Source organism: Emydura macquarii, unplaced genomic scaffold (genome assembly GCF_026122565.2).
Source record: "Emydura macquarii macquarii isolate MOO-44397 ecotype Brisbane River unplaced genomic scaffold, CSIRO-AGI_Emac_v2 contig_1305, whole genome shotgun sequence".
NCBI lineage: Eukaryota > Metazoa > Chordata > Testudines > Chelidae > Emydura > Emydura macquarii.
Window position 1 is genome coordinate 1,804,552 of NW_027131442.1, and position 27,428 is coordinate 1,831,979.

General features: G+C 63.3%; 1 protein-coding gene across 1 annotated transcript; it reads right to left on the reverse strand.

Annotated features, from left to right (window-relative positions):
- Positions 1 to 1,128: 1,128 nt before the first annotated feature.
- On the reverse strand, positions 1,129 to 27,428 carry PLEKHG3 (pleckstrin homology and RhoGEF domain containing G3). The gene is made up of 21 exons (XM_067550704.1): positions 27,361 to 27,428; positions 26,918 to 27,102; positions 17,923 to 18,287; positions 17,099 to 17,199; positions 15,836 to 15,905; positions 15,310 to 15,356; positions 14,601 to 14,751; positions 14,045 to 14,176; positions 13,496 to 13,678; positions 13,134 to 13,226; positions 12,871 to 12,957; positions 11,840 to 11,873; positions 11,313 to 11,417; positions 8,901 to 8,990; positions 8,411 to 8,449; positions 7,805 to 7,815; positions 5,843 to 6,317; positions 5,526 to 5,797; positions 5,254 to 5,367; positions 2,635 to 4,012; positions 1,129 to 2,398 (listed from the first exon to the last, which is right to left on the reverse strand). The coding sequence occupies exons 1-21, from the start codon at positions 27,426 to 27,428 to the stop codon at positions 1,578 to 1,580; spliced, it is 4,821 nt and encodes a 1,606-aa protein (XP_067406805.1). The 3' UTR covers positions 1,129 to 1,577.

Here is a 27,428-nt window from a genome sequence, read left to right on the forward strand (position 1 = left end):
ACAGAATCAGGTCTCCCAGGACGAGCCCAGGCCCCCCGCCCCTCCCAGGCCCCATACAAAGAGTGATGGCCCTAGGGGAAGGGCGCTCACAGCACACGCAGCTGCCTGGGTCTCCCAGGAGGGGGATCCTGCAGTGAGTGTGTATGGGGGGAGGTGAACAGCCACCCCTTCTCCGCCCAGGGGTCAGCCGTGGGACACCGCCCCTTAGTGGGCTAGACGGACAGACGGACAGGCGCCCTAACACTCAGGCTGCGAGGGGGCAGGTGGGTGTGATGCCCGGTGCTGGGGCAGCACAGGAGGGAAGCCCCCCCTCCGCAGAGGGTCTGGGGAGTCAGGGCTGTGGGAGTCGGGGAGGTGCCGGAGCCTAGGGGGTGGCACTGGGCAGAGCCCTCAGTCCACCGCTCCCGTGCCAGGGTCGGGCACAAACCGCTCTGCCCGTAGTGCGGGTTCTTTGCCAGCCCGAGGCCTTTGGGGTAGGGGGTTCAGGGGTAGGGAGGCATCATGGAGTGGTAGCTAGGGGAGAGGGTCCTGTCCCCTGTCCAGAGACGAACGGAAGGACCCATGCGGAGCTGGGTGGGGAGGGGACTGCCCAGCAGCCTGGCGCCACAGCAAGGGCCGGGCCGTGTGCCCCACAGGTGCTGCCGTCACTCTGCCTTGGAAACACCAGCACAGGAGACTCGGCTCAGTGCTCACTGCAGAACTGGACCCCCCGCTGGGGGTACTCACTGCCTAGGTGAAGCTGCCCACCCTTTCCGTGCCAGGCAGCTAGGGGAGGGCAGAGCAGGGTGGGCCGCTGTTAGCCTGGGTTATCCCAGCTGCTGCCCTAGGGGTGGAGTGGGGCAGGACCCAGCCGCCCCTACTTCCTGCAGACCCCTGGCAAACAGGTGTGGTGGCTGGCAGTGCCCCACAGTGGCATTGAAGTCACCCTACTGCATGCCCACAGTGATCACGGCCTGGGTGACCCACCAGGTCTCTGCCATCAGAGTGCTCCGCGCACACGGGGGCGGTGACTGTACCACGGCCCCAGCCAAGCGCAGGGGCCCCCGGCAGCAGGTGCTGAGCCCCCTAGGCCAGGCTGCCTCCTCTCACTGAAGAGCAGAGGCTGCAAGAGACATGACAAGGCGGGAGGCGAGGGGCTTGGCCACAGCGTGATTATTGCACTGAAGTGTGTGTACAGCCAACACCCCCCCCCATACACAGTCACCCTGCGCAGGGTGCCTGAGGACACCACACTCCCTTCCATGCAGCACGGCGCCAGCTGGCAGCAGAGCTCTCGGGCCCACAGGGCGTTGGCAGGGCTGCCGAGGATCAGCCCCAGAGCGGCGGGCAGGGCCGGGCAGATGTCAGCACCAAGGGTCCTGATGGAGGGCACTGCCCGCTGCTCCCGCCAGCCCAGGATCTGCAAGTGCAGCAGAGCCCCCATCCCACGTTCCAGCACAGAGGAAAACAGGTCTCTGGGCATGGCCTGGCCTCGTCCCAGGCCTGGTTGGCATTGACTGGGGGAGGAGAGGAAGGCGCTTGCTGTGCACACGCGGGTCCGGTGTTCCCCTTGCGAGCTGGGCAGGCCAAGTGCCCGCTCAGCTGGCAGAGTTCAGGGTCTGGAACTTCTCCCGCAAGTCCCTCACGCGGCCCCGTTGGCTGGCGGCTGCCTCCTCCCGGCCTGTGGCCTGGCTGGGCTCCGGGGCTGGGCCCTCCTCCCGCCACCGGTACTCGTCCGACTCCTGGTAGGCTTTGCAGCGCTCCACCACGGCCTTGAGTGAGATCCGCTCCCGCGAAGTGGGTGAGCGGATTTGCACGTAGCTGGCGGCGTCCAGCAGCTCTTTGGGGGCGCCCGGCACCTTCTCCAGGATGAGGACCTGCTGGTTGTCCAGCAAGGCCTTGGCGGTGACGCACAGCACCCCAGTGCTATGGTTCCTCTGGCGTTTCCGGGTGCTGGGGTCCGGACTCCCCTCGGCAATGCAGCCCCTTTCGTGGCTCTGCTCCAGCCGGGATCTCTCCCCCTCTGGCCCGCTCCAGCCCTCCTTCGCCTGGAGGCCTCCTGGCAGCTCCTCCACCATCTTCTCTGGTGCTGACCGGCTCCTGTTGACTGGGGGAGGCCGGTGCAAGCGGGAGGCAGCTGTGCTGAAGGAGTACCTGGAGCGCAGCTCCCGCACGTCAGGCCAGCTGAACGTCTCCGCCACGATGGGGCTGAGCGGGCTGTGGGATGAGGGGCCCGGCGAGGCAGGGCGTGGGCTGGAGGAGGCGCAGCTGCCGGGCGAGGTGGGGCACGAGGGACTGAAGGAGAATCGCTTAGGCGACTTGTCCCGCGAGGAGGCGGCAGAGAGCGGTATGCGGGGGCTGTACTCCTGCAGCACCACCTGCTCGTAGCCCACGAGAGACGGCACCGGCTTCCACGGGCCTGGGGGAACCACACACACCGGTGAGCAGAGGGGTCGGAGCCGGAAGCACCCGCATTCCCGCCCAGCCTTGTGACCTTCCTTGCCCTCTGCCAGCGCTCGTGCACGGCCCCACGGAGCACCCACCTTCCCTGCCCTGTGCCAGCCCTCCTGCCCAGCCCCATGGCCCGGGGAGCACCCGCCTTCCCTGCCCTGTGCCAGCCCTCCTGCCCAGCCCCGCGGCCCGGGGAGCACCCACCTGTGCCTCTCTTCACCTCCTGCTGCCCATCATGCAGTGGGGGCTCCGCAAAACTCCTCACCTCCTCCAGCTTGGCGAGGCGCCTGGGCCCGGCGGGCTGGCGGTTCTTGATGCGCAGGCTATACTGGCGCGCCAGCTGGAACACCTTGTTCTTCAGGCGCTCGCTCAGCTCGGCCTCCGCTGCCTGCGTGAGTGGCAGGACCCCGGAGTGCGGCGTGGCGGGGAGGCCCCGCTGGCCCCTGCTCAGTTCTCGTGCCAGCCTGGGGGGCCCTGCCCGCTCCGTGGGGGACCGGCTCTCGGGCGACGGCACGGCGGACTCCTCCATGATGGCACTCAGCTCGTCGTCCTCTAGGATGAGCAGTGGCTCGTGCAGGTCCAAGCCGTTCTCCTGGCTCCTACCCAGGGGCCACTCGGTGGTGGCGGGGTCACCTGTGCCTCCCGCCTCCTCCCTGCCCCTCTCCGGGCAGGCCTTGCCGCCGCTCAGCTTCTCCATGCCCTCCCACACCTTGATCATCTCGGAGGGCGGGCGGAACTCCTCGTCAGCGACGGGGGTGCTCAGCTCAGCCCGGCCCAGGGGGGCAGCTCTGTGCCCCGTGGCAGTGGGGAGGCCTGACAGGACCCAGGCGGCTGTCCGACTGCCGCCTGCTCTCCGGCTGGCGTCCGGGTCGGGCAGTGGGTGTGGGAGGCTGTTGATGCGGCAGACCGAGCTCCTCACCAGCCCCTGGGGGATGTAGGACAGGCTCTCCCGGCGCCGGATGCTGAAGCCAGCGTCACGGTGCTCCGCGCACTCGTAGTAGCTCTTGATCTTGTCCAGAAGCAGCCGGTCCCGCTGGGAGAGCATGGACTCCTTCCGGCGGCAAGCGGTGCCCTCGGCCTCCGCTGGGCTGGGCGACCCAGCCCCGCTGCGGGAGGAGGAGCCGGGCCCCGGGCCCCCACCCTCACCCACTGCCTCCGGCGGCGAGACGCAGCCCCGGGAGCCCGTGGTGCTGCTGCGACCCTGTCCCTTCTCGCTGCCCTCCAGGCTCAGCACGCTGCTGCTCCGGCTGACGAGCCTGGGTGTCACGAAGCCCCCAGGCCGGCCCTCCTCCAGCGCCACGCTGCTGCGCCGCGAGAAGCTGCTAACGAACAGCTCCGCAATGACGCTGGCCTGGTTGAGCACGGATGGCGGCAGGATGCTCCTCGCCCCGGCGTCCTCATCTTCCTCCTCCTCGCTGCTCAGGGCTTTGAGGTCCTCTGCATTCTCCAGGGCAGCCAGGGAGGGGCTCCGCTCCTGCTCCACCTCCCCCCGCGGGGCCGGCTCAGGGGTGCTCGCAGCCTCGGGGGGCTCCTCCGGACGCTCTTCCTCGTGGAGGGCGCCGGGCTCCAGGGCGGCACCAGCCTGCAGGGCAGCAGAGAGAGAGTGAGCGGAGACGTGCGTGGGCGTAGGGAGTGCGTGCTTCTGCCAAGCGGGCCCAGCCCAGCGCCCAACAGACCGTGCCTGGGACACTGGCTCCCCTCCTCCGGGGTGGGAAGGAGTCAGAGCGTGGGATTCCTGCTTAATACAAGATGCAGGAGATGTGCCAGACTGGAGCCGCCCAACCCAGCATCCCTGTTCTGCTCTGGCCCGCGCCTGCCATGGTACCCCCACAGTAGCAGCTGGGGCATAACCTGCCCCCATGCAGACCTCCTGCCACCATGTTCGGAGCAGTCGCTGTTTTCTCACTCTGGATATTGCTCGCCATGGAACGTCCAATGCTTTTCTCTTATCATGCTCTGCACCTGGCCCTTCCCTCCCCTTCCAGTGGCGGGGAGTTCCACCGGCTGCTCGGCCATGGAGTGAAAAGGGGTTTAATTACCTTTGATTGGTTATAAAGTTACCGCTTTTGATTTCCTGGAATGCCCCCTCGAAGGAAGCCAAGAAGGGCTCTCTTCTTCAAAGGTGCAGGGGCAGGCTGGCTGGAGACAAATTCGGCCTCCCACCCAACAGCCAGGGAAAAAGAAGGGGATGGTGGCCAGTCGCAAAGGGTGCACTAGGTGTCAGGACTCCCGGGTTCTATCCCTGGCTCTGGCAGGGAAATGGAGTCTGGTGCTTAGAGCAGGGGGGGCTGGGAGCCCGGATTCCTGGGTTCTAGCCCCAGCTTTAGGGAAGCACTGTGAGAGCAGTGGTAAGAGCAGGGGACAAGAAGGTGACTGGGTCTGGGTGCTGCTGCTCTCTTGCGGCATCATCCTACCTCGCCGTGCCTCAGTTTCCCTATCTATAGAAGAGGGATAAGTGTTGGGAGAACAGACACTGGCAGAGGGCTGTGAAATTCACGGGCGGAAGGCGCTAGAGCGAAGGGCAACTGCTCATGGATCAGGAAGTTGCTGCTCCGGTGGTACGAAGGCGGCATGGGCCCGTGGGCAGGGCACTCAGCGAGCTGAGACTCGGGACACCTGAGATCTGTCCCAGCTCCCTGCTGGGAGACCTCTCCCTTCCCACCTGGGGTCTGCCTTTGGCTGTGAGCTCTTTGAGACCAGGACTGCGTCTGCGCAGCGCCCGGCCCGACAGCCCACGCCCCTTATCTGTTACGGATAATGGGAGGCGCAGCCCATTCGCCCCCTCAGGGCAGGTGAGCAGCGGGGCCACGGGCCGTCTCTCACCTCCAGGATGTCCGAGGTCGTCTCTGTGCTGTGGCGTTTCTCGTAGCTCCCTGGCTCCTGGCTGCTGGGCATCATGCAGCCCTTGTGCCCCTCAGCTGCTCGCTGCCCCTTGCCCTGAAACACAGCAAAGGGGACACGTCACCCCGCCAGGCCGTGGCTCCGACAGCCCCGGCTCGAGGTACCATCAGAGGCCCCAGCGGCTCCCCAGTCCCGACCCGGCTAAGCACCAGCAGCCTTGAGCGCAACGTCCTAGAGGTCTTGGGTTCTGGTACCAGAGCCGTGGAGCGAGATCCGATGGCGGGGCCCAGCGTTGGACCCAGACAGGGTCTGACATCAGTGCTCCCAGCGGAGACCCAGCACTGTTCAGATCGGCTGCACGTCGTCGTCGCGCTCCAAGGGAACCGGACCAGCTTCCCCGCAGGAGAGACGGGCCGGCTGAGGGGGCCGCCTCTGACACTCCAGCCTCTTCGGGACCCAGCGTGAGTGGGGTTAGATGGGGTGAGAGGGTGCGAAAGCATGCTAGGAGTCACAGTGGCCACTCCATCTCGGCCAGCCCGGTCAGTGAAGGGTTAATAGCAGAGACAGGCTCAAGCTCCAACCCGGCCAGGGGGTGCTGAGTGGGGATCAGTCCCGTGCCAGGCAGCAGGCGGGAGACAGAGAAGAGCAGGTGGGGGTGGGGCGGGCAGCCCCGAGCCATGCGCCAGGCCGGCATGCAAGAGGGGGTTGGAGAGACACCTCACCGTGCGGCCCCAAGAGAAAAGCAAAGCGTTGGCCCGACAGTGCCAGCCGTGCAGCGCCGCCAGCAGGGAGCTGGCAAAGTCCGCTACCTGCTCCTCGCCCGCCGGGCCCTCCTCCTCCTCCTCCAGCCCGGCTTCCTTCTCACTGCTGTCACTCACAGCCAGCTCCTCCAGCGAGCCCGTGCCCAGTGCCCGCTCTTCCTCCTTCCCCAGGGTTTCCTCCTCCACCTCCTCTGCGCCCCCCTGGGCCTCAGCCGGCTGCCACGTGCTGCCAGGGGGCAGCAAGGGCGCCCTGGCCTCCAGGAGGGTGCCGGTGCTGTCAGCATGCTGTTCGGGCGACAAACAAGGGCTCCTTTTAGCACCACCTTGTCCCGGGGTGCCAGAGCTGCTGGCGAGGCCCCAAAAGGGCCCGGCGGGGGGTGTCCTCCCCACCAGCCCCTGTCCTGACTCCACGCATCTGCCAGAAGCTGGGGGCCACTGGGCCGTGCGTGCCGGGGCACAAGCATGCAGTGTGAGTGAGCACGCGACTGGCGAGGGGGGGTTGCATGCGTGCGATGCACAGAAGGCGTTCAAGGGGCCCCAGGCTGCATAGGAGCCTTGTGGCCAGACCCCTCCCACTGCTCACTGCTACCCAGCTGGCGCCTTCAGCCCTCCCACTGTCCCCCAGGCCCAGACGGCTTCTGGATCTTTGACGGTCCCCCATGATATTCTGATAGGTAAGCTGGAGAAATGCCAGCTTGGCAGAAGTACCATTAAGTGGATACAAAATTGGTTAAACAACCGCAAACCAAGACTAACTATTAAAGGGATGATGCCAGATTGGAGGAAGGTCTCAAGTGGGGTTTTCCTGGGAACTGTTCTAGGGTCCAGTGTTGTGTAACATCCTTATTAATGACCTAGATGTAGGAAGAGGGAGCATACTGATTACGTATGCAGGTGACACAAAGCTAGAGGGGATGGCCACCACTGTGGAGGGTAGAGCTAAAATTCAGAGGGATCTTGATAAAGTGGAGAACTGGGTTAGAGACAACAAAATGAAATTCAACAAGGACAAATGTAAGGTGCTACAGTTAGGGGAGCAAAACCGACTGCACAAACGCAGAACGGGGGAGAACTGGCTCGGCAGCAGCACAGCTGAGAAGGATCTGGGAGCTGTGGTGGATCACAACCTCAGCATGAGCCAGCAAGGCGATGCTGTTGCAAAAAAAGCAAATGCAATTTTCGGTTGCGTTAACAGAGGCGCAGCATGCAAGTCACAGGGGTGACAGTACCGGTCTACTCAGCGCTGGTTAGGCCTCGGCTGGAGGACTGTGTCCAGTTTCAGTCACCAATGTACAGAAAGGATGCAGAGAAACTGGAAAGGATCCGGAGGCGAGCAACAAAGATGATGAAAGAGCTGGAACACAAGCCGTGTGAGCAAAGGCTGAAGCAACTGGATATGTTCAGCTTATAAAAGAGGAGACTTGAGGGGGGACATACTTGAAAGGCTGCCATAAAAAGAGATGGAGGAAAAGTTGCTCTCTCTTGCCGCAGAGGGCATGACCAGAGGCGATCAGTTCAGACTACAGCAGAGCAGATTTAGATTAAATCTCAGGAAAAAAAGCTTCCCAACGGTGAGAACAGCAGGACCGTGGACCAGGCCTGCCTAGGGAGATCATGGAAGCTCCTGCACTGGAGGTTTTCAAAGGGAGGCTGGATAGCTGTCTGTCTGGGATGGTTTAGCCATCACAGATCCTGCATCTTGGCAGCAGGTTAGATTAGATGACCCTGGCTGTCCCCTCTGGCCCTGCAGTCCTGTGATTCTATGGTCTTACCTTTAGTCCTGCTGCCACGTCCCCAGCACATGAAAGAGAGGAGACAGGCAATTAGCAAAGGGGTCGGTGTGCACCACAGCCACAGCAATGGGAGAGGAGCAGGTGAGCGGCGCATCCCCCCCAACGCTGCCCCTCCTGCCTGGCCCCCCGAGGCCGCCCGGCTCTTGGCAGAACTCCCCATCCCCACAGTCGCCAATCAAGGCCCACGAGCCGCAGGTGGCCGAGGGCAGCAGGGTTGGGCTGGCCACCAAGCAGCTGGATGGTGCTATTGGGAGCCGACACATCAACAGGGCAGGTTAGAGCAGCTGCCTAGGGAAAAGTGGGCGTGCCAAGGCCGCTCTAATGCGCTGGGGGGCCTGGGGCCTTCGTACCACTGAGGAGCAGAGTGGGGCAGAGCCTGGCGCCCGCATGGCCCTTGACACCAGGGCACAGCGGGGATCTCCTCTGCAGCTGGGCAGGAAGCCAGCGTGCTGGGATAAGGGCACTGAGTCCTGCTCCCCCAGGGCACAGCCTGCCAAGCGGGGAGGAGTCTGAGCTCTCCCCCGGCCTGTCTGCCCAGCACAGAGGGTCTGGGGGGCTGAAGGGCCATCTCGGGGGCTCACTCACCTCTCTCACCCAGCTGCTTGACGATCTGCTTGGTGGGCTCTGTGGGGAAAGCAGTGAGTGAGAGGCCTGCCATTCAACTCCCCCACCCTCCGAGACGCGATCAGCAGCGACCGGCCAGGCCCTGCCCCCCCAGGGTCACAGCCGGAGACGTCTGCTTTCTGCCCAGCTCCGGACCCCAACCCCAGCGCAGCCTCAGCCCACCAGGAATGCACCTCTCTGACGCCACGGCTCCACTGCCACCGCCTCCCACTCCTGGAAACCAGGGTCCCAGGGCAGCCCATCCACCAGCCCCTCCCTCCAATGGCATCCTGCTGCCTACGCCGGCCACGGGGAGCCGGAGAGGCCCGTTCACCAGGCCCCGTAGCTGCACCCCCATGATTAGCCCCAAGAGCACCACGTGCCACGGATCGCTTAGCCCAGAGCACCGCAGTCTCCGTCCCCCTGCCCGCGCTCGAGCCCCGTGCCCCAGGCTGAAGAGGGGAGCTCGCACCAGATTTCCTGCGAGCTGCGCACCCCGACCCCATGCCACCACACAGTCCGCCCTGGAGCTTCTCCACACGGTGCCGGCTGTGGAAGGGCTCTGAGGACAAGACAGACACACCCGTGAGGGCTGACACAGTTCTACTGACCGCCCCCGGCCCTGCAAGACACTACACAGCCGGCCTTGTGCTATGCCTGCCCACGGCTAGCCCCGAAGCAGCCCTGCTGACGTGGGGCTTCCCCTGCCAGGCGATGGTCAGTAGGGCCATGGTCCCGGCACCCAGCACTCCAAGGCTTCAGAAAGGTGGCCCCGGCTGGGAGCTGCGCAAGGCCGGCTGGATCTGTGATAACCCGGCGAGTGGGGCAGGGCCTGGGAGCCCAGCCCAGTGGCACCCCAGCTCTGAGGTGCCTGGCAGTGACTCCACAGCAGAGGAGTGAGACCCGAGAACAGGGGTATCCCTCGGCCTCTGCAGGGAAGGGGGGGGGCCCTCCACGCCCAGCGACCCCAGGGGCGCAGGTCTGTGCAGAGCCAGCAGAGATGTGGCTGGTGCCAGGTTCGACTCCGGAAAGTGGGGCACGTGGGGAGCCCTGAGCCCGGTTCCCTCCACTCCCTACAGCCGCACAGCTCCACGGCTGGCGGGCGGAGGCTGGGTTTGCTGTCATACATGCTGTTGTTTGCCTGTGGCTCTGACTGCTGGGAGCGGGCCTGGAGCTTTGCCCTCCTGGCCGGGCGGGCGACAGTCTGACTGCATGCAAACGGGGTTGGACGTGGGGCCAAACTTCAGTTTATCTGGGGTCAGCTTGGCTAGCTTCATCCCGGCAGGGAAATCCCTCCCGTGGGAACGGAGGCAACCATAGAGGGGACAAAGAGAAGAGGACACTAAGAGAGTTGGACACTCTCCCCTCCAGCACTGGGAAGGGAACCCAGGAGTCCTGAGTCTCACCAGTCTGCTGTCAGCAAATAGCTGTGAAACTCACTGGCCAAGGGTCTCTCCCTCATGCTGGGCCACACAAAGGATGACAACCTACTACTGCTGCAAGTTACTCTGTAAGCTCAAGTGGCAGAGGTTTGTGAGGCGGATCTAAAAGTCCCCACCCTGCCAATGACCACCGGGGGTGAGGGGGTGGATGTCAATATGATGCCACAGGATGGAACTGCTGCTTTTTCGGTTTTCTTTTTTGAAGACTAAGGAATTACACGCAAAATAGCTACATTAAAGGAATGTTACGGCTGCGGAGTCAAGTTAGGAAATGTGCGAACTAAGCTTGCCTGTACACCCTTAGCTCTGCCTCTTGTGCAGGTATGCCCTATAAGACAGTCTAATGATACTATGCTTTTCCACAAGATCCTGCCTCATCCATGCACGGGGTGGGCCCTGCTCTGGGGCTGGAGCAGGGCTTTGCAGCGCAGGAGGCTGCTGTCTGTAGGACCCTGCCTCATTGGTTGCAGAAGCTGGAAGAGGTGCAGAGAATGAGACAGGAGGGTCTCAAGGCAAGGGCAGTTGAATATTGCCCTGGAGAATTGTTCCCTATCTCTGCCTCTGCCACAGAGCTCCTGTGTGATGCTGGGCGAAATGCTTCAACCAGCCTTTTCCCAGGTGGCCCCTCATTGTGTGTTCCTGTGATGAGGTGGGAATTTTTTCATAATATTTTTGGATGAATAGTGTGTGTGCCTCAGTTTCCCCTATGTACTACACGGTTAACTAGGTGTGTGCAGGGGAAGGTTGTTTACTCTTTGCAGAGATCCAGGTGTGTCTGGCTGGGACACAAAGACCCCCATATCTCCGGTGCCCCCATGGGCACTGGCCTGGTCCAGCGCTCACCCTGCACACGGACAATCCAGCCCCGCCCCCCACAGAGCAATGGGGAGTGAGCCAGCCCAGCCCCCAGGCAGACAGCCTATTGGCCAGCTCCACCCCTCAGGACATGTCGAGGGAGCAGATTCAGCACTCAGCCTTGCCCGCCAGCCACCCTCCCCCTCACTGCATGGACACAGCCCAGCTTGCGGGCCCTCGCTCCAGCCAGGGTGACCCACACGCCATGCCTATCTGGGGCCCTTTCACCGTCGCTGATGAAAGGTTTTCCACATCAGAGAGAGATTCCCGGGCCAGAGGGTGGAGAGGGGCTGGTTCTCCGGAGGGGAGAAAGGAATCCTGCAGCGTGGAACTAGCATGCCGGGGTTTGTGCCAGGCACTGTGCCCCCTCTGTGGGCCATGGCAGGGAGGGTGGCGTGTGCATCCACTGGCCAGGCTGACCTAGGAGGGCGGATCTAACCCCCTACAAGGCTGCTTCACCAGCCGCAGAGGACAGATGCTCCTCCAAGCCATCAACGCCCACGGCTCCTCCGCCAGGCCCGTCTAGCTCAGGACCTGCCAGAGATGCCCTTGGCACACCCCTGCCAGAGACAGATCGGCGCTCTTACCCGACTGCCGGCGCCCCTGCCGGGCCCGGGCTGGCGCCTCGTCCATGGGCTGGCACGACTTCGCTTTCTTCAGCCTCTCTGGGCTGTATCTGTAGCGAGCGGGGTCTGAAAGGCCAATAGAGGAGGAATGCAGGAGAGTGCCTTGGCAGCGTGCCAGAGCGCGCGCGTGTGAGCCCCAGCCCCACAAGTTTGGCCCTTCCCCGGCAGGTGGCACTCAGGCTGGTGCAGTCCTAAGGCTGGCGGCTGCCCCACAGACAAGCTCAGGAGCCTACCGCAGCCTCCGTGCTAATGGAACCAACTCCCTTGGCTGGGGCACTAGGGACTGGTGCCCTTAGACCCAAAAGCCCCAGTTCGATCCCTGGCAGTGCCCCAGCCAGGATCGTTGGTCAGTGGGGAACCGGCCTGGCCCAGCAGTGCAGGAGACAGACACACACAGCCACGGGACCCACCCTGGCCAGAGACAGATAACATCCCCCCTCCTCCCGACGAGCCCCACTGACAGACAAACAGCTGGAAGGAGCACTTACGGGTTGGGTCCATTTCCAGGATGGCTTCTTTAGCCTAGAAGGGCAGAGATCTGGCGGTTAGCAAACAGGGAGGGCAGCGCACTGGTGCCACAGGGGGACGGCAAAGTGGGGATTTTTCATAACGTTTTGTATGGGTGTTGTGTGCGTGCCTCAGTTTCCCCTACGTGCTGCCTCATTAACTAGGTGGGCGGGGCGGCGGGGGAAGAGTTCCAGGCCCCCCAGGCAATGGCCACTCCAATTGCCCGGACATTTGGCACCTAACAACTGACGACCATGGATGGCACACCCGCCGCAGGAAGCCCAGCCAGACATCACCAGCTGGAGAGCAAAGGGCTAGGTGGAGACAAGATGACAGTGTTTGCCTGGGAACAAGGACAAAGGAGAGGCTGGGGGCTTAAGTGTGGGGCTGCTAGGAGGAGATGCTGCGGGGCACTGGAGGGGTCAGAGGGCTCTGGACTGACCCAGACGGACCGTGCTGTAACTTTCCGGTCTCTATGGTAACGAAGGACTTCCTAGCTGTGTTCAGACATCTAACAAACCCCCCAGCTGTTACGGCGCTGGCTGAGAGTCACTGCAGATCAAGGAAGGGGGGTGTCCTGCCCCCGTTGGGTGTGCGAGTCTCTCTCTGGGGTCCAATCTAGGGGGGCTCGCTGCAGGGAGCTCACGGCATGAAGCAGGGGTGCTGAAGGCTCTGAGGTCCGGTCCCAGGAAGCGGCGAAGCCGAGCGGCTTGCCCTAGTGAGAGTGGGACCTGGAAGGGGGCTGACACACTGACGGAGTCCCTCCCAGGGACTATCCCTGAGCAGCGCGAGAGCACCGGACCTGTGGATCCGTGACACACAGCCTCGCACGCACCATAGGGGCTGCATTCCCCTCTCAGCCCCTTCTGCCCCCAATCCCTCCATCACACACGGGGCGGCTGCTGTAGCTTGGCTCCAGGCTGAATCTGCATGGGCCCCAGAACCAAGCGCTCCACTCAAGGGCCGGGAGGGGGGCTCTGGCCATGGTGGCCGGGGGCATAAGGCCCATCACCTTCTGGGGGATGATGACGTGGTGGTTCTCCAGGATGAGCCTCTTGATATGGTGGGTCCAGACCCGCTTCTCCTCCACACTCTTGGCCTGAGGGGGAAGGACATGTGACGACACGGAGTTGGGCGCGACGCGTCACCCCTGGAGAACAGCCCTGAGCCTCCCCAGGCTCCCCTCCACCAGCCAGCCCACTCCCCACCACCACCACCACCACGTGCTGGTCCCGTGTCCAGCCCTCCTCCCGCAGTCCCCAACCAGCCCCTCACCTGGATGCTGTACTGCTGCTTGCTGTGTTTGTAGTGGGTGACGCTGAAGCACAGAGAGTCCCTGGTGCTCTCAATCAGCATCAAGGAGGAGCACTGGGGAGACAGCGGCATCAGCAACCCAAGCATGGCTCCCCTCCCAGGGGCTGGGCATGGGCCAACCAGCACCACCACTGCCAGTCCCCTGGGGGCCCCCCCTCCCTGCGCCAGCCCCGCCAGTGCCACTGGCCCCCCCGGGGGCTCCCTTCCCCCCGGGGCTCCTGGCCAGAGGACAGATGGGTGGGGGCAGGGGATGGGCAGGAGGATGGGTGGAGCGGTTAAGGGGGACTTAACGTGGAGCCACTGGGGGTGGCGCATTGGGTTACCGGGATGTGACTCTTGTAGACAAAGTGGTCGCCCCGTCTCTTGGTGATGAGCAGGGTGCGGTGGAAGAGGAAGAAGGCACGCTCGTTGCGCATGCGGTGCACCCGGAAGGTGCCCTCCAGCACCAGCTCCCCAAACGTCGTCAGGTCCGGCCCCTTCCAGTGCAGCAGCAGGGACTGGATCTCCTGCGGGCAAGGTGGGAGGCGGCCTCAGGTGGTGAATCTCTCGAACCAGCTGCCTCTCTCCTCCACACCCCCCCCACCCACCCCAGACCTGAGGGGGGCGTCTCAGCCCTGCTGCCCCCCCATCCTAGGGTGCGCCAAGACGTCCCCCGCTCAGGCCTCACCTGGGGCCAGAGCAAGGGGTCCCCGGACACGGCTGGGCCAGAGGCAGCGACGCTGGAGCTAAGTGGCGACCGCCTCGCAAAGGGACCTTCGGAAAATGCAGGAGGCCCTTGGATCCCAGCCAGTCCCACTGAGCAGGGCCTCCCCAGATCATGGTTCCAGGGACCCCTCCTGCCCCGCCCCACAATGGACGCCCCCCACACTCACCTGCAGCCGCACGGCGTGCTCATGTTTGCGCTTCATATCGTTGATGTACCAGGCCACGCTGGTCATGGTGTCGATGGCCTCCTCCACCACCTCGTAGCCGGCCTCCTCCAGGTCAAAGTGCTTCGCGATCTCCTGTGGGCACCACCCAGTGTGAGGGCTCGCGGCTCCCCGCCTACCCACCCACGCCCGGCTATCCGCTTACCAGCTATGCCCAGCCCCCCCCCCCCACCTCTGCCCCTGTTCCCACTGCCCAGCAGGAGTGGGGCGCAGTGCGGCAGCGGGGTGCAGTGTGGGGCTGGCCCAGGGCCCGGAGGCAGGGCTGGCCTGGAGGACACAGCTGGGGGCTGCTCAGAGGGGACCTGTAGGGTTCAGAGCGCAGCACTGCAGCTGGGAGGGAGCGCAGGACGGAAGGGGACTGCAGAGCCCTGTACAGGGGCCGGGCCCGTGACGCCAGAGCACTGGGGATGGAGGGAGGGGGCGGGAGGTGTCCTGCAGCGAGGGAGGGAGGCACCGCAATGCCCGTGCAGCGGGGCCGGGGCAGATGCCCCCCGTTTACCTGGAGCAGCAGGTGGTACTTGAGGATCCTCTGGACAGGCTTGAGCAAGTAGGAGCCCAGGGGCAGCGCGTGGCCAATCTGCTCCTGGCGCTCGCGGAAGAACTTAGCCTGGTGCTTGTTCCTCATGCACTCGGTCAGAGCCGCCACTGAGCTGCAGGGATCAGGCGCCGTGGTGAGGGGAGACACGCGGGGCAGGGGTCAGGCACCGCGGCGAGGGGAGATGCCCACTCACACAGGACAGGAGCCTGGCACGGCGCCCAGACACCACAGGGACGGATGCAAGGTACAAACACATGGCACATATGGGCCCAGGTGCAGACACCAACCCCGTTCGCTCCCGCATGCGGATCAGGGGGTGGGGAGTGTGACACTCGGCCCCCTTCTCCTCCCAGGGCACAGACTGAGGCACTTGCTCCAGGGCTCCCCCAAGCCAGCGACTGGGATACTGAGAGAAGCCACTGTACAAGGAGACGCTGGCCCCTCCCAGCTCTGGCAGTGCCCCCATCTCACCTTGCTCCTCCTCCCAGAATGGCAGCAATGTGGGGGTGCATAGCCCACACCCTCCCAAAAAAACCCCACGAGAGGGGTGATGGAGCCACACCTCAGATCCCACCATCTCCTGCAACCCCACCCCCCACAGGCAGGGATTCGCCCCCCGCAGGCACCAGTTCCCACAGCAGCCAGGTGCCCGTCCCACGCACACACTCACTTGGGGTAGTTGTTGCAGTACTGGGTGTAGATATCGAAATCCTGGCTCTGCAAGAGGGGCGGGGAGAGACACCACGAGTGAGGTCTATAGAAGGAGCCCCCGCCCCACCCCCCGCATCGCTCTGCCTGCACTCAGCAGCTGCACCCCTCCTTGTGCCCAGCCACAGCTGCCAGCGAGTGCTTACGCTGGGCACGGCCTTGCCAGTACTCCACCAGCCCGGGCTTCCGCACGCCGCAGCAGCCAACTGCCCCTGCAACAGTGCCCCAGTGCTGCGAGCTTCCCCAGCAGTGCCCCAGCCAGTCCTCCTCCCCCGCTGCCACCGTGAGCTTGCCACCATGGGCTGTCCCATGAAATCCAGCAGGGCCATGCGCTACGCCAGGCCTGGGAGGTGGGAGGAACTCACAGACGAGGGTGACAGGCGCTAGCACAAGCCCCGAATGCACCAGCTCGCCCAGCGCAGGGCAACGCCACGGGCCGTCCCTGGCAAGCGCTCACTGTAGCACGCCACCGCCAGAGCCCCCCTTACCCTGGTCACGAAGCACCTGGCCATGGCCACGGGGTCACTGTCACAGCTGTCCAGGTCTTGCAGCAGCTCACTGGGCGGAGAGAGAGAGAGACCGTCAGTCATGCCCGGTGCCCCGCGCAGAGCCCTACGGGCCAGGCACATGCTGCACACGTGCAAGGAACACTCCCCCTCCCCCCCCCACCAGCACACAACCCCCCCCCACCAAACAGAGGGCAGGCAGCGGATCATGCAGCGTGCCCGGCCGGGTACCCACCTGGGGGGCAGGGCCCCTTCTGGTGCTGGCAGGTTTGAAAACAAAGCAAGTGTTATGAGAGGGGAGACGCACTGGCAGCCCCCCTCTTCCCGGGGCCCTGTGTTGCAGTTGTGCAACGTGGGTCCAGACCAAAGACTAAGGGATGGTCCCTGCCCCAAAGAGCTTGAGTAGACAGGACAGCCCCACCCCGGCTGCGGGGAATCTGCCCGAGGGCTCTCAAGCCGAGGGAGAGGGATACAGCCTGGAGTCGCTCCTCCGCCCTCAGGCAGGCCAGGACCACTCAGGCGGCTGCAGCGGATGGCACCAGCCTTTCACCTCTGGAGACTGACAATGAGATCCCGGCTCCAAAGTCAGAAACCTGAGGGTCGGCACTGAGGGCCACCGGAAGAGCTGGGGGATGAGGGGAGACGAAGGCTGGGATAGCAGGGGCTGTGGGTGGGGATTGACAGGCACCAGCAGAGCTGGGGGGAACCCAAGGGAGTCCCTCAGTATCACAACCCCTTTCTGCTGAGCACTAAGACTGACTTCTCCAATTCTAGGGGGATGCCTGTCCCGGGACATTTCCTCCTTATCCCGTTTGGAGAGTGGAGCAGGCGAGGTGGGGGTGGTAATGAAATAGGCAGGGACAGATCAGAAGCGGGTTGGGGGTCGGGTGAGGATGGGGGGCAGGGCCAGGTGGGGTCACAATGGAGTGGGCTGGGGCCGGAGGGGCTTAGGATGGAGGAGGGGAGGTTCTAGGGGTCACAACGGAATGGGCAGGGAATAGGGCCAGAGGAGCAGGGGTTACTGGGGATGGGACAGAGGGGGCGGGAGGCAGGGCTGGAGGGGGATGGGAGAGGTTACAGGGGTCAGACCAGAATGGGTGGGGATAGGGTTATGGGGGACGGGATGGAGGGGGTGGGGATTGGAACGGAGCAGGAGGGTCTGCAGGGATCAGGACAGAGTGAGCTGGGGAGGAGGTTGGGCCAGAGTGGGCGGGGCAGGGCCAGAGTGGGCGGGGCACAGCTCACCTGTTGAGCTCATAGATATCCTCGATGTTGCCGAAGAGTGCGCTGACCTGCTCTGGCTCCAGCAGCAGCTCCTCAGTGTCTATGATCTTCCCCAGATAGTCCTGCCGGGCGCCCAGGGTGAGCCGCAGCATGGGCCAGTGAGCAGAGAGGCGCCATCAGCTCTTGTGGCCGGGCCGGCCCCCCACTCCTCCCGTCCTGGCAGGGCCATCCAGGGGGGTTTCCCCCGCATCAGGCTGGCACCGTTCAGCACCCAGCAGAACCTCCCCACTTGGGTCCCTGTCTCCTGGTCAACTTCCCTCTGCCCTGCTGCCCGTGGGCCGTGCCATTCCCCGCGTGAGCCCAGCCAGGGCAGAGCCAACGGGCTGAGGTCCATGGCGGAAGCTTTATCCCCACACACTCCTTTGACCCTCCCAGCACCCCTCATTTCAATCCCTCCCCAGCCCCGCTGCATGCTGGGAACTCATCCCACTTGTGGACCCCCTCCCCGGAGAAGCCAGACCAGCTGTTGGGGGTGAAAGAGGCCAACCCCCCAAGGTGTTTGGGGGACAGACCCAGCTGGCCTGGCACGGGGCCATGCACCTCCCAGCTGCTAGTACCAATAGGGCACACAGCGAGGGCCGTGTGGAGCCTCCCGCTGCAAGTAGGACACAACTATGCCACAGCAGAGATCCCCAGCTCCAGGAGCAATAGGAATGGGAGAGCCACACAGTGCCACGCAGTGGCAGCAGGAGGCGCTGTTGTGCGGTGAGGCACAGAGGAAGGCCAGCCTGTGGCTCATGCCTGGCATGCACCTGGCAGGGCCCGGGGGGGAGTGAGGGTCTCACCTCCACAATGCTGCGCAGGTCCTGCACATACTTGCGCTCCGTCTCCACGAGCTCCAGCACCACGCGCTCCAGGTAGCTCTGCTTGTGGTTGGCACCAGCCGGGGCCCGGGTGCCGAAGGGCGAGAGGGAGCGGGAGCCCTTGCGAGCCAGCCAGCCCCCCGGCGAAGCGTTGTTGTTGCTGTTGTGCAGCTGGTTGACCCGCAAGGCGTCCCCCTCCCAGGCCGGCGCGTGGCCGGCAGCCTTGTCCCGCCCCTCCATGTGCGTTTGGCTCACTGGGTGCTCCGGGGTCCGTGTGCCGGCCGCAGTGCGGACGGGCATCCTGTCATCACTGTCAGGGCAGGGTGCTGCCGGGAGCTGGGTGGATTCTGGTGGGGAGAGAGGCAGTGTGGTGAGAGGGGGCAGAGCCCCACACGCCAGACCCCACAGCCCTTCTTGCTCTGGACCCCATGTGCCACCATCGCCATGGGGTCCGGAGACACGGCCCGAGGAGTGGCCAGGCCCAGGTGGCTGGGGCAGGAGTAAACCCTCGGAGCCATGCTTGGACCCTACGCCCACCTGTTTCTGGTCCCAGCCCCCTGCAGCCGGGCAGTGACAGCGCAGGCCTGGGCCAGGCCGCCTCAGGGCACTGCCCAAGAGCTGACGTGATCATCGCCCCCCACCAGCTAGGCTGTCAGACACACGCCATCCCCACCTGCTGCCTGAGAAGCCACCCAGCAGTGCAGGCCCTGGACGTACTTCACTGGCCGCTGCCCATGGGCACGCGAGTTCGGGTCACGACTGCAGCCCCCCCCATGCCAGGCTGTGGCACTAAGGCCAGGATGGGGCACGGAGGGGATGGGGGCAGGGCTGTCAGTGCCAGGTGAGGCGTAGTGTGTGTCAGACAGCTGGCACAGCGCAGCAACTGAACCCCAGGGGCAGATAACAACGCCCAGGAGCCCCAAGGGCAGGGCTACAGGCACCCAATCCCTCCAGGCACCCAGCAGCTAGTGTGGTGTGAGGCCCCAGGTCCCTCCCATGGAGGGGAAGGCCTGGGTCACTGGTATCTCTGGAGGCTGGAACTGCCCAGATGCATTTGCCTAGGGACACAGGCCCTTTGTTCCACACACGCATGCCAGCTGCTAGACACGGACATGGCTCCCTGCCTCCCCAACGGCCGGGGCCAGGACACTCCATCCCTCACCAGTGCCTCCAGGCCCAGCCCCTGGCTCAGTGTTCCTCAGGCGTGGGGCAAACCCCTGGCCAAGGGAGGCACAACTGGCCTCCTCAGCTCTCTCTGGGGTCCCTGCTTTCACTGAAAGAAAAATCAAACCCACTCCAGCTGCTCTGGTTGTCAAGAGCACAGCAATGCTGTCTGAGAACACAGAGCATCTGAGCCCGCAGAGCGCCTGAGCCCATCGCTGGGTGGAGGGGGAGCTGCCCTGGGTGTGACCAACACAGCGTTGCTGCCTGAGTCTGCAGAGAGCCTGAGCCCATTGCTTGGCACAAGGGAAAGCTGCCCCAGGCCTGAGTCTCTCTGAGCTGTGAGCTGCCCCGTTCAGGTCACTGGGAGCCGACGGAGATGCCTTTGATGGAAGTTGACGCTCATACTGTGAGCGCTTTCATTTCACATCGCAGCGTGGCAGGAAAGGGGCAGGGAGGCTGCTGGGTTAGGAAGCGATAACCTATGTGGACACCTGACCACTGGACTCTGCTGCCATCCACTGCCCCCCTCCTGCCTGTGAGACGGCTCTCAGTTCCTGGACGATTTATTCCTTGCTGTTGGGGGACAAGGGCCACAGCCATCGAGGGGCAGCATTGCCTGGCTTCAGGGCACGGAAGTGGTTTAAATACCTCCTCTAGGGAAGGGTCTGCAGGTGAGATCTGCCCTCCCTGACCCCCCTGCAACCTCAGCAACCCCTGAGTACCTCACTGTCTGCCAAGAGGCGTGCACAGGGAACAACCCAGCCACCACAGGACACGGTGGGAATTCTGCACTAGCAGAATTTGAAACCACCCTCCCCTCTCAGCCGGACTGCCGGGGGGAGGCCAATGGGCCCGGGTGGGAGTGATCCCCATTTTCCATGTGGGGAGCTCTGGCACAGAGAGATTCAGGCCAAGGAAGAGTCATTAGTTCCCATGATACCCGGGCACAGCTAGGGCTGGACTGTTGGAGGTGCAGCGCCTGTGCCGTGCCCCGTGACTCCAGCTGGAGCAGTGGGTGCCCAGCCCTCCTGGAAAGCAGGGTCCCCGGTGCTGCCTGTCAGGCCCCCAGAAAACTGGGGTAACCAGATCCGCGTGAAGCCTCTGGTCAAAGTGACACCAAGGTCATGACTAGGGCCAGTGGCAGCCCCAGATGCAGATCTCCCAGGTCTCAGGACTTAAACACAAGGCCAGCCGACCTCAGGCACAGTCAGAGGGCGACACCCTGGGCGCCGTCCTCCCCCACCCAAGTGAATGCAGCAATTTCACCCCAGCAGTGGCTCCCCCCACCCCCAGGGCTGCATAGGAGGCCAGGCCAAGAGATCCCAACACCACTGCCAGCCTGAAAACAACAAACCCTTTGCCACGTGCAAAGCATCAAAGAATCCCAGCAATTTCTGACAGTGCAAAAAGCCCTTTCTCCTCCCCGAGACACAGGCAGGGTCTCATAGACATACACACACACACACAAGGCGACTGCTAAGTGCCTGTGTCTGACACATCCCGCGCAGCCAGCTGGATGGAAAGCTACCCAGCTGCCCCAGCAGAACACGGTGCCGCTGGCAGGCGGCGAAACACCAGCCCAAAGGCTCAGAAGCACCTGAGAACTGGGGCTCAGCACGGGAAACGCCTCCAAGCCTATCCCCAGAACATCAAGCCTGCAGCCCTCGAACAGACCAGCCAGTGCCCAGGACTAAATCCTGAGGTGCAGGGGAGGGGGAAGGAGGTCACCCCTCCCCCAACCAACCCCTAATCTGAAGGTCAGGGAAACCCATGGGGTGGATCTAACATTGCAGCCGGGGCCGGCTGAAGGGGACCCGCTGCTCTCAGGCCCCGTTCTGCCCAGCGCCCCCCTCCCCCAGCCATTCCCCCTTCCCTCCCGTCCCCAGCCGGACTCTGCATTCTTTGCAGCATGCGTAACCAGGAACACACCCTCCCCCCCCTCCCCCCAAACCCCACCCCACACACCGCAGGGCAGGCGTGTGGCTGCAGGTCTGTGACACTCAAGCTCCCTTTGTCAGCCTCTGCTATTCTCCTCCTCCCCCCCACACACACACACAACTTCCCTCCCCCCAGGCTCGGCCCTGGGTCCAGACGCAGGGGGCCTTGGCCTCACCCCCTTACCCCAGAGCTTGCAGATGCGGGCAGACAGCCAGGGCAGGCTGATCTTCTCCTCCCAGAGGAACATACCAGGTCCTTGCCTGCCGGGACGAGTGAGGGGACTGGCCGGGGGGGAGCCGGCGCTGCCTTCCTGGGAGCCACCCGAGAACGGGGCAGGGCGCAGAGGTTGCTGTCGTCAGGCCGCACCTGGAGCCACTCGGTCACCGCCCCCTCCGCGGGAAGGAGCGGCATGTGGGTGCCACACCCACAGGGAAACTCTTTGGCTCGGGCCACCAGGTGCGCTCAGCCGGGGCTGGGCCGGAGCCCATCAGCCTTGCCCACCTGCGCTCAGGCCACGAAGGGACCCAGCAAGCACATCCCTACAGCGCCTCTCTCCGCCGGCCCCAGACACAGCCTGGGCAGGCCTGAAATGCAGCCAGCTCTGGGGCAGAGGGTAGCTGCCAGGAGACCCAGAGGGGGTGGGAGGCGATTCCAGACCTGGCCACTGGGGCACAGCACGCGGGAAAGGCACCAGGAGATCTGGGGTGCCCACTCGGAGACCTTGGCTTGCAGGGCCTGCCCCGAAATGCCACACGGGAAGGGCGGCAGGGCACCCTTGGACCCCTCGGAGAGGGGAAAGGCTGCGCTGGCCCTGCAAGCGTACAGGGAAAAGGGGGGCGGGAGGGAAGGGGGGGCCTGTTTCTAATCCGTCTCCCAGTCCGAGCAACTTGTAGGGCAGCAGCTACAGAACAGTATTACAGTCACCCCTGCAAAACCAGCCAAGATTAACCCCTCTCCACCATCCCCATCATGGCGCAGACCCCCACCCCCCTCCCCACACGCCAGCCAGGCGGCTCACCTAGCTGGTGGGGGGAGGCCAACCTCCGCTCCTCCTGTGCAAAGTAAGGTGGCCTGCGGCCCGCACCCCCCCAAGGACCCAGCGCACAGCATGCCTATCACAGGGACCCCCTGACACGCGACCCCACCCCACTCAAATGGACCAAGGTCCAGGGGCTGCTGCACAGAGGGGACTCTTCCAGGTGAGCCGTGCCAATCCCTGGTGGCCCTCTGGAACTAAGGCAGGCGCCACTAGAACGGAGCTACCCACAGTACAGCACAGCTGCGGGGCTCCCCGTGTGTTCCAGACGCCTGGCACACTGCCAGGGAGAGGCAGAGATAACATCTAGCAAAGCCTTCCGCAGGCGAACTGTAGCCTTTCCCGGCACCGAGGGGGCAACGGTCACGGTCTCTTGGCACAAACAGCCACACTGTGGAACAACAACTTTTGAACATCTGCCAACTCCCACGAGTGTATCTCAAGCCTCCTGCTACGTGGCGCATTCCTTAAATCCCCAGCTCCTGGAGTCAGGGGGAGGCGGCGAGAACCTTGGCTTTCTATTAAAAATAATAATAATAATCCCTCCTGGAGGGGGAGAAAAACTGGAAAACCTGACCCTGAAAGCCCGAGACAGCAGAATGCAAAGAACAAGAATCCCACGTTTCTAAAAATCTCCTGATTTTCAAGCCGGTCTCCTGATTTCTGAATGACTGAGGCTGGTGATACTGGCGGGAGGGGGAATCATCTCAAATGTGGCAGTAAAATAATCTGCTATGTTTTTCAGCAGCTTCAAAAAGCTCTAATGCAGAAGGGAGAAAACCAGCAGGCCCCTTCGGACCATTCAGCCTGCCGCCCCGTAGAAGAAGCCAGAGAGCCTCCCCTAGCAATCCCTGCGGCCAGCCCAGAACTGGGGGCTGACTGGCCAGACCTCTTCAAGAGAGACAATCCAGGCTGGATTTACAGACGCCAGGTGACAGAGACTCGCCCTGGCCCTGGGTCAGCTGTTCCGATGGTTAATTTCCCCTCCCTGTTAAACACAGCCTCCTTATCTCCAGTGTGGAGCTGTCATTTCAGCTCCCAGCCGCAGGCTGCCGGATGGAAGAGCCCCTGGGGCTGGTGGAAATCGCCTCCCCTCCTAGGAACTGGGAGCCCACTAGCTAGACTCATCCCTCTGTGCTCACGGAGGGGTTTGAGCGGAACATAGCTAGGAAGCCCCAGATGCCAGCCAGGAAGGAAAGCAAGTGCCCCCCAAGCACAGCCCCTCAGCCTGGTGGGGGGGGGGGGTGAGAGATCAGGGCACTAGAGAGAGAGCCTAGATGGGGGTGTGGGCCCCTCTCTTGGGATCCCGGAGGGGCCCTGGGCATGGGAGCAAGCAGAGCTCTCCAGTGGGGAGGGAGATCCCTTTCCTGGGGCAAAGGAACTGGTCAGACCAGCTGCAGAATTATCCTCCGGCTCCAGGGTCACGGAGGGGCTGGTCGGAGCACCCCCAGGCCGGCCCGTTTCCCAGCCAGCTGCTGCAGGCAGCCTTAGCCCAGCCAGCACCAATCGCAGGCTCCCAACCCTCCTAAGCCGCTTTGCCCAGCAGGGAAGGGGATTTCTCAGCGCCCTGAATTCCGATTGGAAACAACCTGCGGGGTTAACCCCTTCCGCGCCAGAGAGACAGAAGGAGAAGCAGCTCCCCCAGGATAAGGATAACCTGCGCAAAGCACCGCCCATGATAGGAGTGCTCAGCATGGTCAGAGCAGCCCGGCCCAGCAGTTAGAGCCCTGCCCCAGGACACCTGGGTTCTGTTTCCTGGCTCTGCTGCGTAGCCTTGGACAAGCCCCCGCCCCGCTCTGTGCCTCAGTTTCCCCTCCCCACCCCTGGTCTAGACCACTGGTTCTCAAACAGGGGTCGTGACATGATTATGGGGGGTCAGGAGCTGTGAGCCCCGACCCCGGCCAGGTGTGGGGCTGTGACCCTCCCTGATTCCTCCTAGCAGACTGGGAACATGGGGGGTGGGGAGGAAGCGGTGATGCAGCTACTGCTCCCTCCTCCCGCCCCGCCCCCCGCAACATTCCTCCACTCCCTCCCCAGTGTGTTGTGGGGAGTGAGAAGCATCACCAGGGCTCCCTGCACCCAGCTCACTTTCCCCACCTGGGCTGTGCTGTGAGGGAGCCTCAGGACCTGCTGCTGCTCTCTGCCCTCGCCTTACGCAGCCCAGCTGGGGAAAGTGACCTGGATGCAGGGAGCCCTGACCTTGTTCCTCACCTCCCCCCCCCCCCCACAGTCCCCTGGGGGGGCCCAGAGGAGCAGCTTTCGAGGGAGCGTCTGACACGCACCTCCCCAGGCTCCACCCTCCATGCAGTTGCCAACCATAAGGGGTGGGGAGCAGCACGCATTCCCAGTCAGGACATCCAAGAGTAGACGAGCGTCCACCTTGCCACATACTATGGTGGGTAGATCCATTCCCACGGGGCAGGGTTCCACTGGGCACGCCGCCCAGCCCAGGAATCATCAGAGCCTGGGAGCCTCAACGGTCTGACCTCCACACAGCCAGCCAAGCCTGGCACTGTCTGTGCCAGGGCACCCCGTTTCTGCCCTGGAGCCAAAGTTCGCCTCGGCCGGCGGGGCCCCACATCGGAGCTGCGGCACGGACACAGGCGGAGAGAACTGAGGGATTCCAGGATTGGAGGGTACAGGAAGGAAATTAGGAAAAGGCACGTCCCCGGAATCAAACCAGCACAGACCCGAAATGTCACATCCCAAGGAGCCAGGGTATATCTGTGGACCTCAAATGCTGCCCTAATATCGCTTCTCATTCAAGCAAAGTAGCCGCCATGGGGAAGGAAGCAGCCTTGGAGAAGATCTGTCTTGGGGCTTGTCATCACCCGAGCACTGCCCCTAACACGAGTCCTGTCCACACACTGATCCCCTTCCCTCCAGTGCCTGGTGCGGTTAACCCAAGATGGCTGGCCCTTCCCAGGGACGAGGTAACACCCGAGAGCACAATGCGTCTGCTGGCAACATGCCCACGCTGCAATGCAAGCTGGTCTTCCAAAGCCGTCCCACAATTCCTCCCCACGTGCCTGGAAGGACAGGCAAATTCTCCCACAATTCACTGCGAAAGACTGCATACCCTAGGCTTGTGACAAGTGATGTGGGATCCTTAATGACCCTATTTACATCTCACCCTGGGCTCAGAATTCAGGCTGGTAGAACGTAATCGTCTGGACTCTGGAGCTTATGCCCTAGGCTTGTGACAAGTGATGTGGGATCCTTAATGACCCTATTTACATCTCATGGGCAGCACAGCACCTCCAGACATCATGGCTTGTACCCAGGGAGACACCCCCCACTCAGTTCACAGCCTCGCTGTACTGTGTGAAGAGCTAAATGGACAAAGGGTGGGAGGAGAAATTGAAGGCACAAGGCAACCCATAGACTTGCCCCAGGTGACTGATACAGCCAGGTCTGATTTCCAGCCCTGTGTTCCATCCATTTGAGCACACTGCCTCCCATGGTGCCAAGACACTGGGCCAGCAGGAAGAACAGCCCTTACAGGCAAACACTGGGAGGTCACCCATCGAAGCCACATGCTAACCTGACCTTACTTAGCATGCCTTACCAGGCTGGGTCCCAGCCTGAGGGGCCACAGCTGCCTGGTGCCATTTGGCAGGGAAGCGGTTAATGCAGCTAGCGTGCTAGTGACTACAAGGCAGCTTTGAAGCTAAAGAGCAGCACACGCCTCCCGCAGAAGAGGCTATGAAAGCATTATTCAGAAGTAAGTTCTGCTGGCCTGTCAGATTCTCTGCATTGCTCACCAATTGGCACCAGCCAGAACACAGGCCAGGGATTGCGAGGGGCCCTATTCTCCCACCCCTCAAAAAACAAGGCCCATTTAAGGGGTTCCCCCCACCCTCAAAAAATGGAGACAGCTGGGAACATGGGAATAACCAGACTGAGCCAAGGTGCATTCAGCTCAGTGTCCAGGCTTTGACCCTGCAGAGAGAGAAGTGGGACCCCCACAGTAGCCCCTGCGGGATAATCTGCTCCCCACACAGATCTCAGCCCGGTCTCAGCATCAGCGATCAGCTAAAGGCCTGAAGCAGGAGGTTAAATATCCCTTCCCCGCTCAGTTCGCAAAATCCCTATTGGACTCTGGGCTAGCCCCTTCCACCGGCCGGCAGTCAGGCTATTTCAGTAACTCCTTTGGGCATCACAAACAGAGGTTTCACACCTCAAGCAGCAGCGGAAGCCATGGCCCCCCCACGCACCCAGATCCTCTCCCCCGGGCCAACCCGCCTCCATGTGGAGAAAGAAGGGAGCAGGATGCAGACAGCATCCATCTGCCTGGATCGTCACCTCTGCTGGGGGACGCCCAGGAGCCCCCAGCTGGTGTTTGAGGGTCCAGTGAGATCCCGCTAGGGGCCGTTGCGGTGGGGTGGTGCTGCAGGCTACAGCGACAAGGGTCCCTCTGTTAGGAGGTAGGCAGGCTGGCAGTGTCCCGGGGTTCTGACAATCTTCCCAGTCGAGGCAGGGGTAAGAGGACCCCTTTGCCTCTGGAGCCGGGTGACATGGTCCCTCTCCCCTGCCCAGCAGTGCTGGGGAGTTACCAGGCACAGGGCACAGGACGTCACACGGCTCTGCGCAGGGAGGGGGCACAGTGCGCATCAGTGCCAGGGCGACACTCGTGCTCTCGCCAGCGCTACCCCCAGCCGGGCAGCGCCTGGCCAAGCGAGCTGGCAGGAGGCTTCCCAAAAGGCTCTAGCGAGGGCACGCTGCCCAGCAGCACCGGCCGGAGCGGGAGACCACAAACACAGGGAAGGAGCCGGCTCTGGAACGGGCACCGCGCTCGATCTTTGCAGATGCTACTGCTGCCGCTCACCCTCCCCCGACCAGCCCCGTGAGCCTCCACGTTTGTGCCAACGATCGCAAGCCCCCGCACACCCTCCAGCACCTCGCAGCTGCCGGCGCTGGAGAGGAAGTTCTGGCAGAAGCAGTATCTGTCCATCGCCGAGCGGGCCGAGTTCTCCAGCTCTCTCAACCTCACGGAGACCGAGGTCAAGATCTGGTTCCAGAAACTGCAGGGCCAAGGCCAAGAAGTTGCAGGAAGCAGAGCTGGAGCAGCTCAAGCTGACCACCAAGCCTCTGCTGCCCTCCTTCGCCCTGCCTTTCCCACTGGGGGTACACCTGGGCTCCCCCGCTCTGTATGGAGCCACCAGCATCTTCCCGAGCAGAGCAGCCCTGCAGCCCGTCCCAGGTCACTTCACTGTGCCAGTCACCCCACCCCATCATTGCCCTCCCCAGGCCCCCATTCCCACCCCCACGCATGGACTCACTTGCCGCGGAAGAAGACGGGACTGACCTGCCAGTCGACCATAAGGAACACTGGACTAATGAGAGTCAT

What these genes read in the sequence shown, in the direction of transcription:
- PLEKHG3 (XM_067550704.1), bottom strand. Translation starts at nt 27,428, where the DNA reads ATGACTCTCATTAGTCCAGTGTTCCTTATGGTCGACTGGCAGGTCAGT. An exon ending in AGTACCACCTGCTGCTCCAG is followed by an intron (nt 14,177 to 14,600) that starts GTAAACGGGGGG and finishes TGGTGCCCACAG; the next exon opens with GAGATCGCGAAGCACTTTGA. An exon ending in GATCTCGCTCCACGGCTCTG is followed by an intron (nt 5,368 to 5,525) that starts GTACCAGAACCC and finishes GCTGTGTTTCAG; the next exon opens with GGCAAGGGGCAGCGAGCAGC.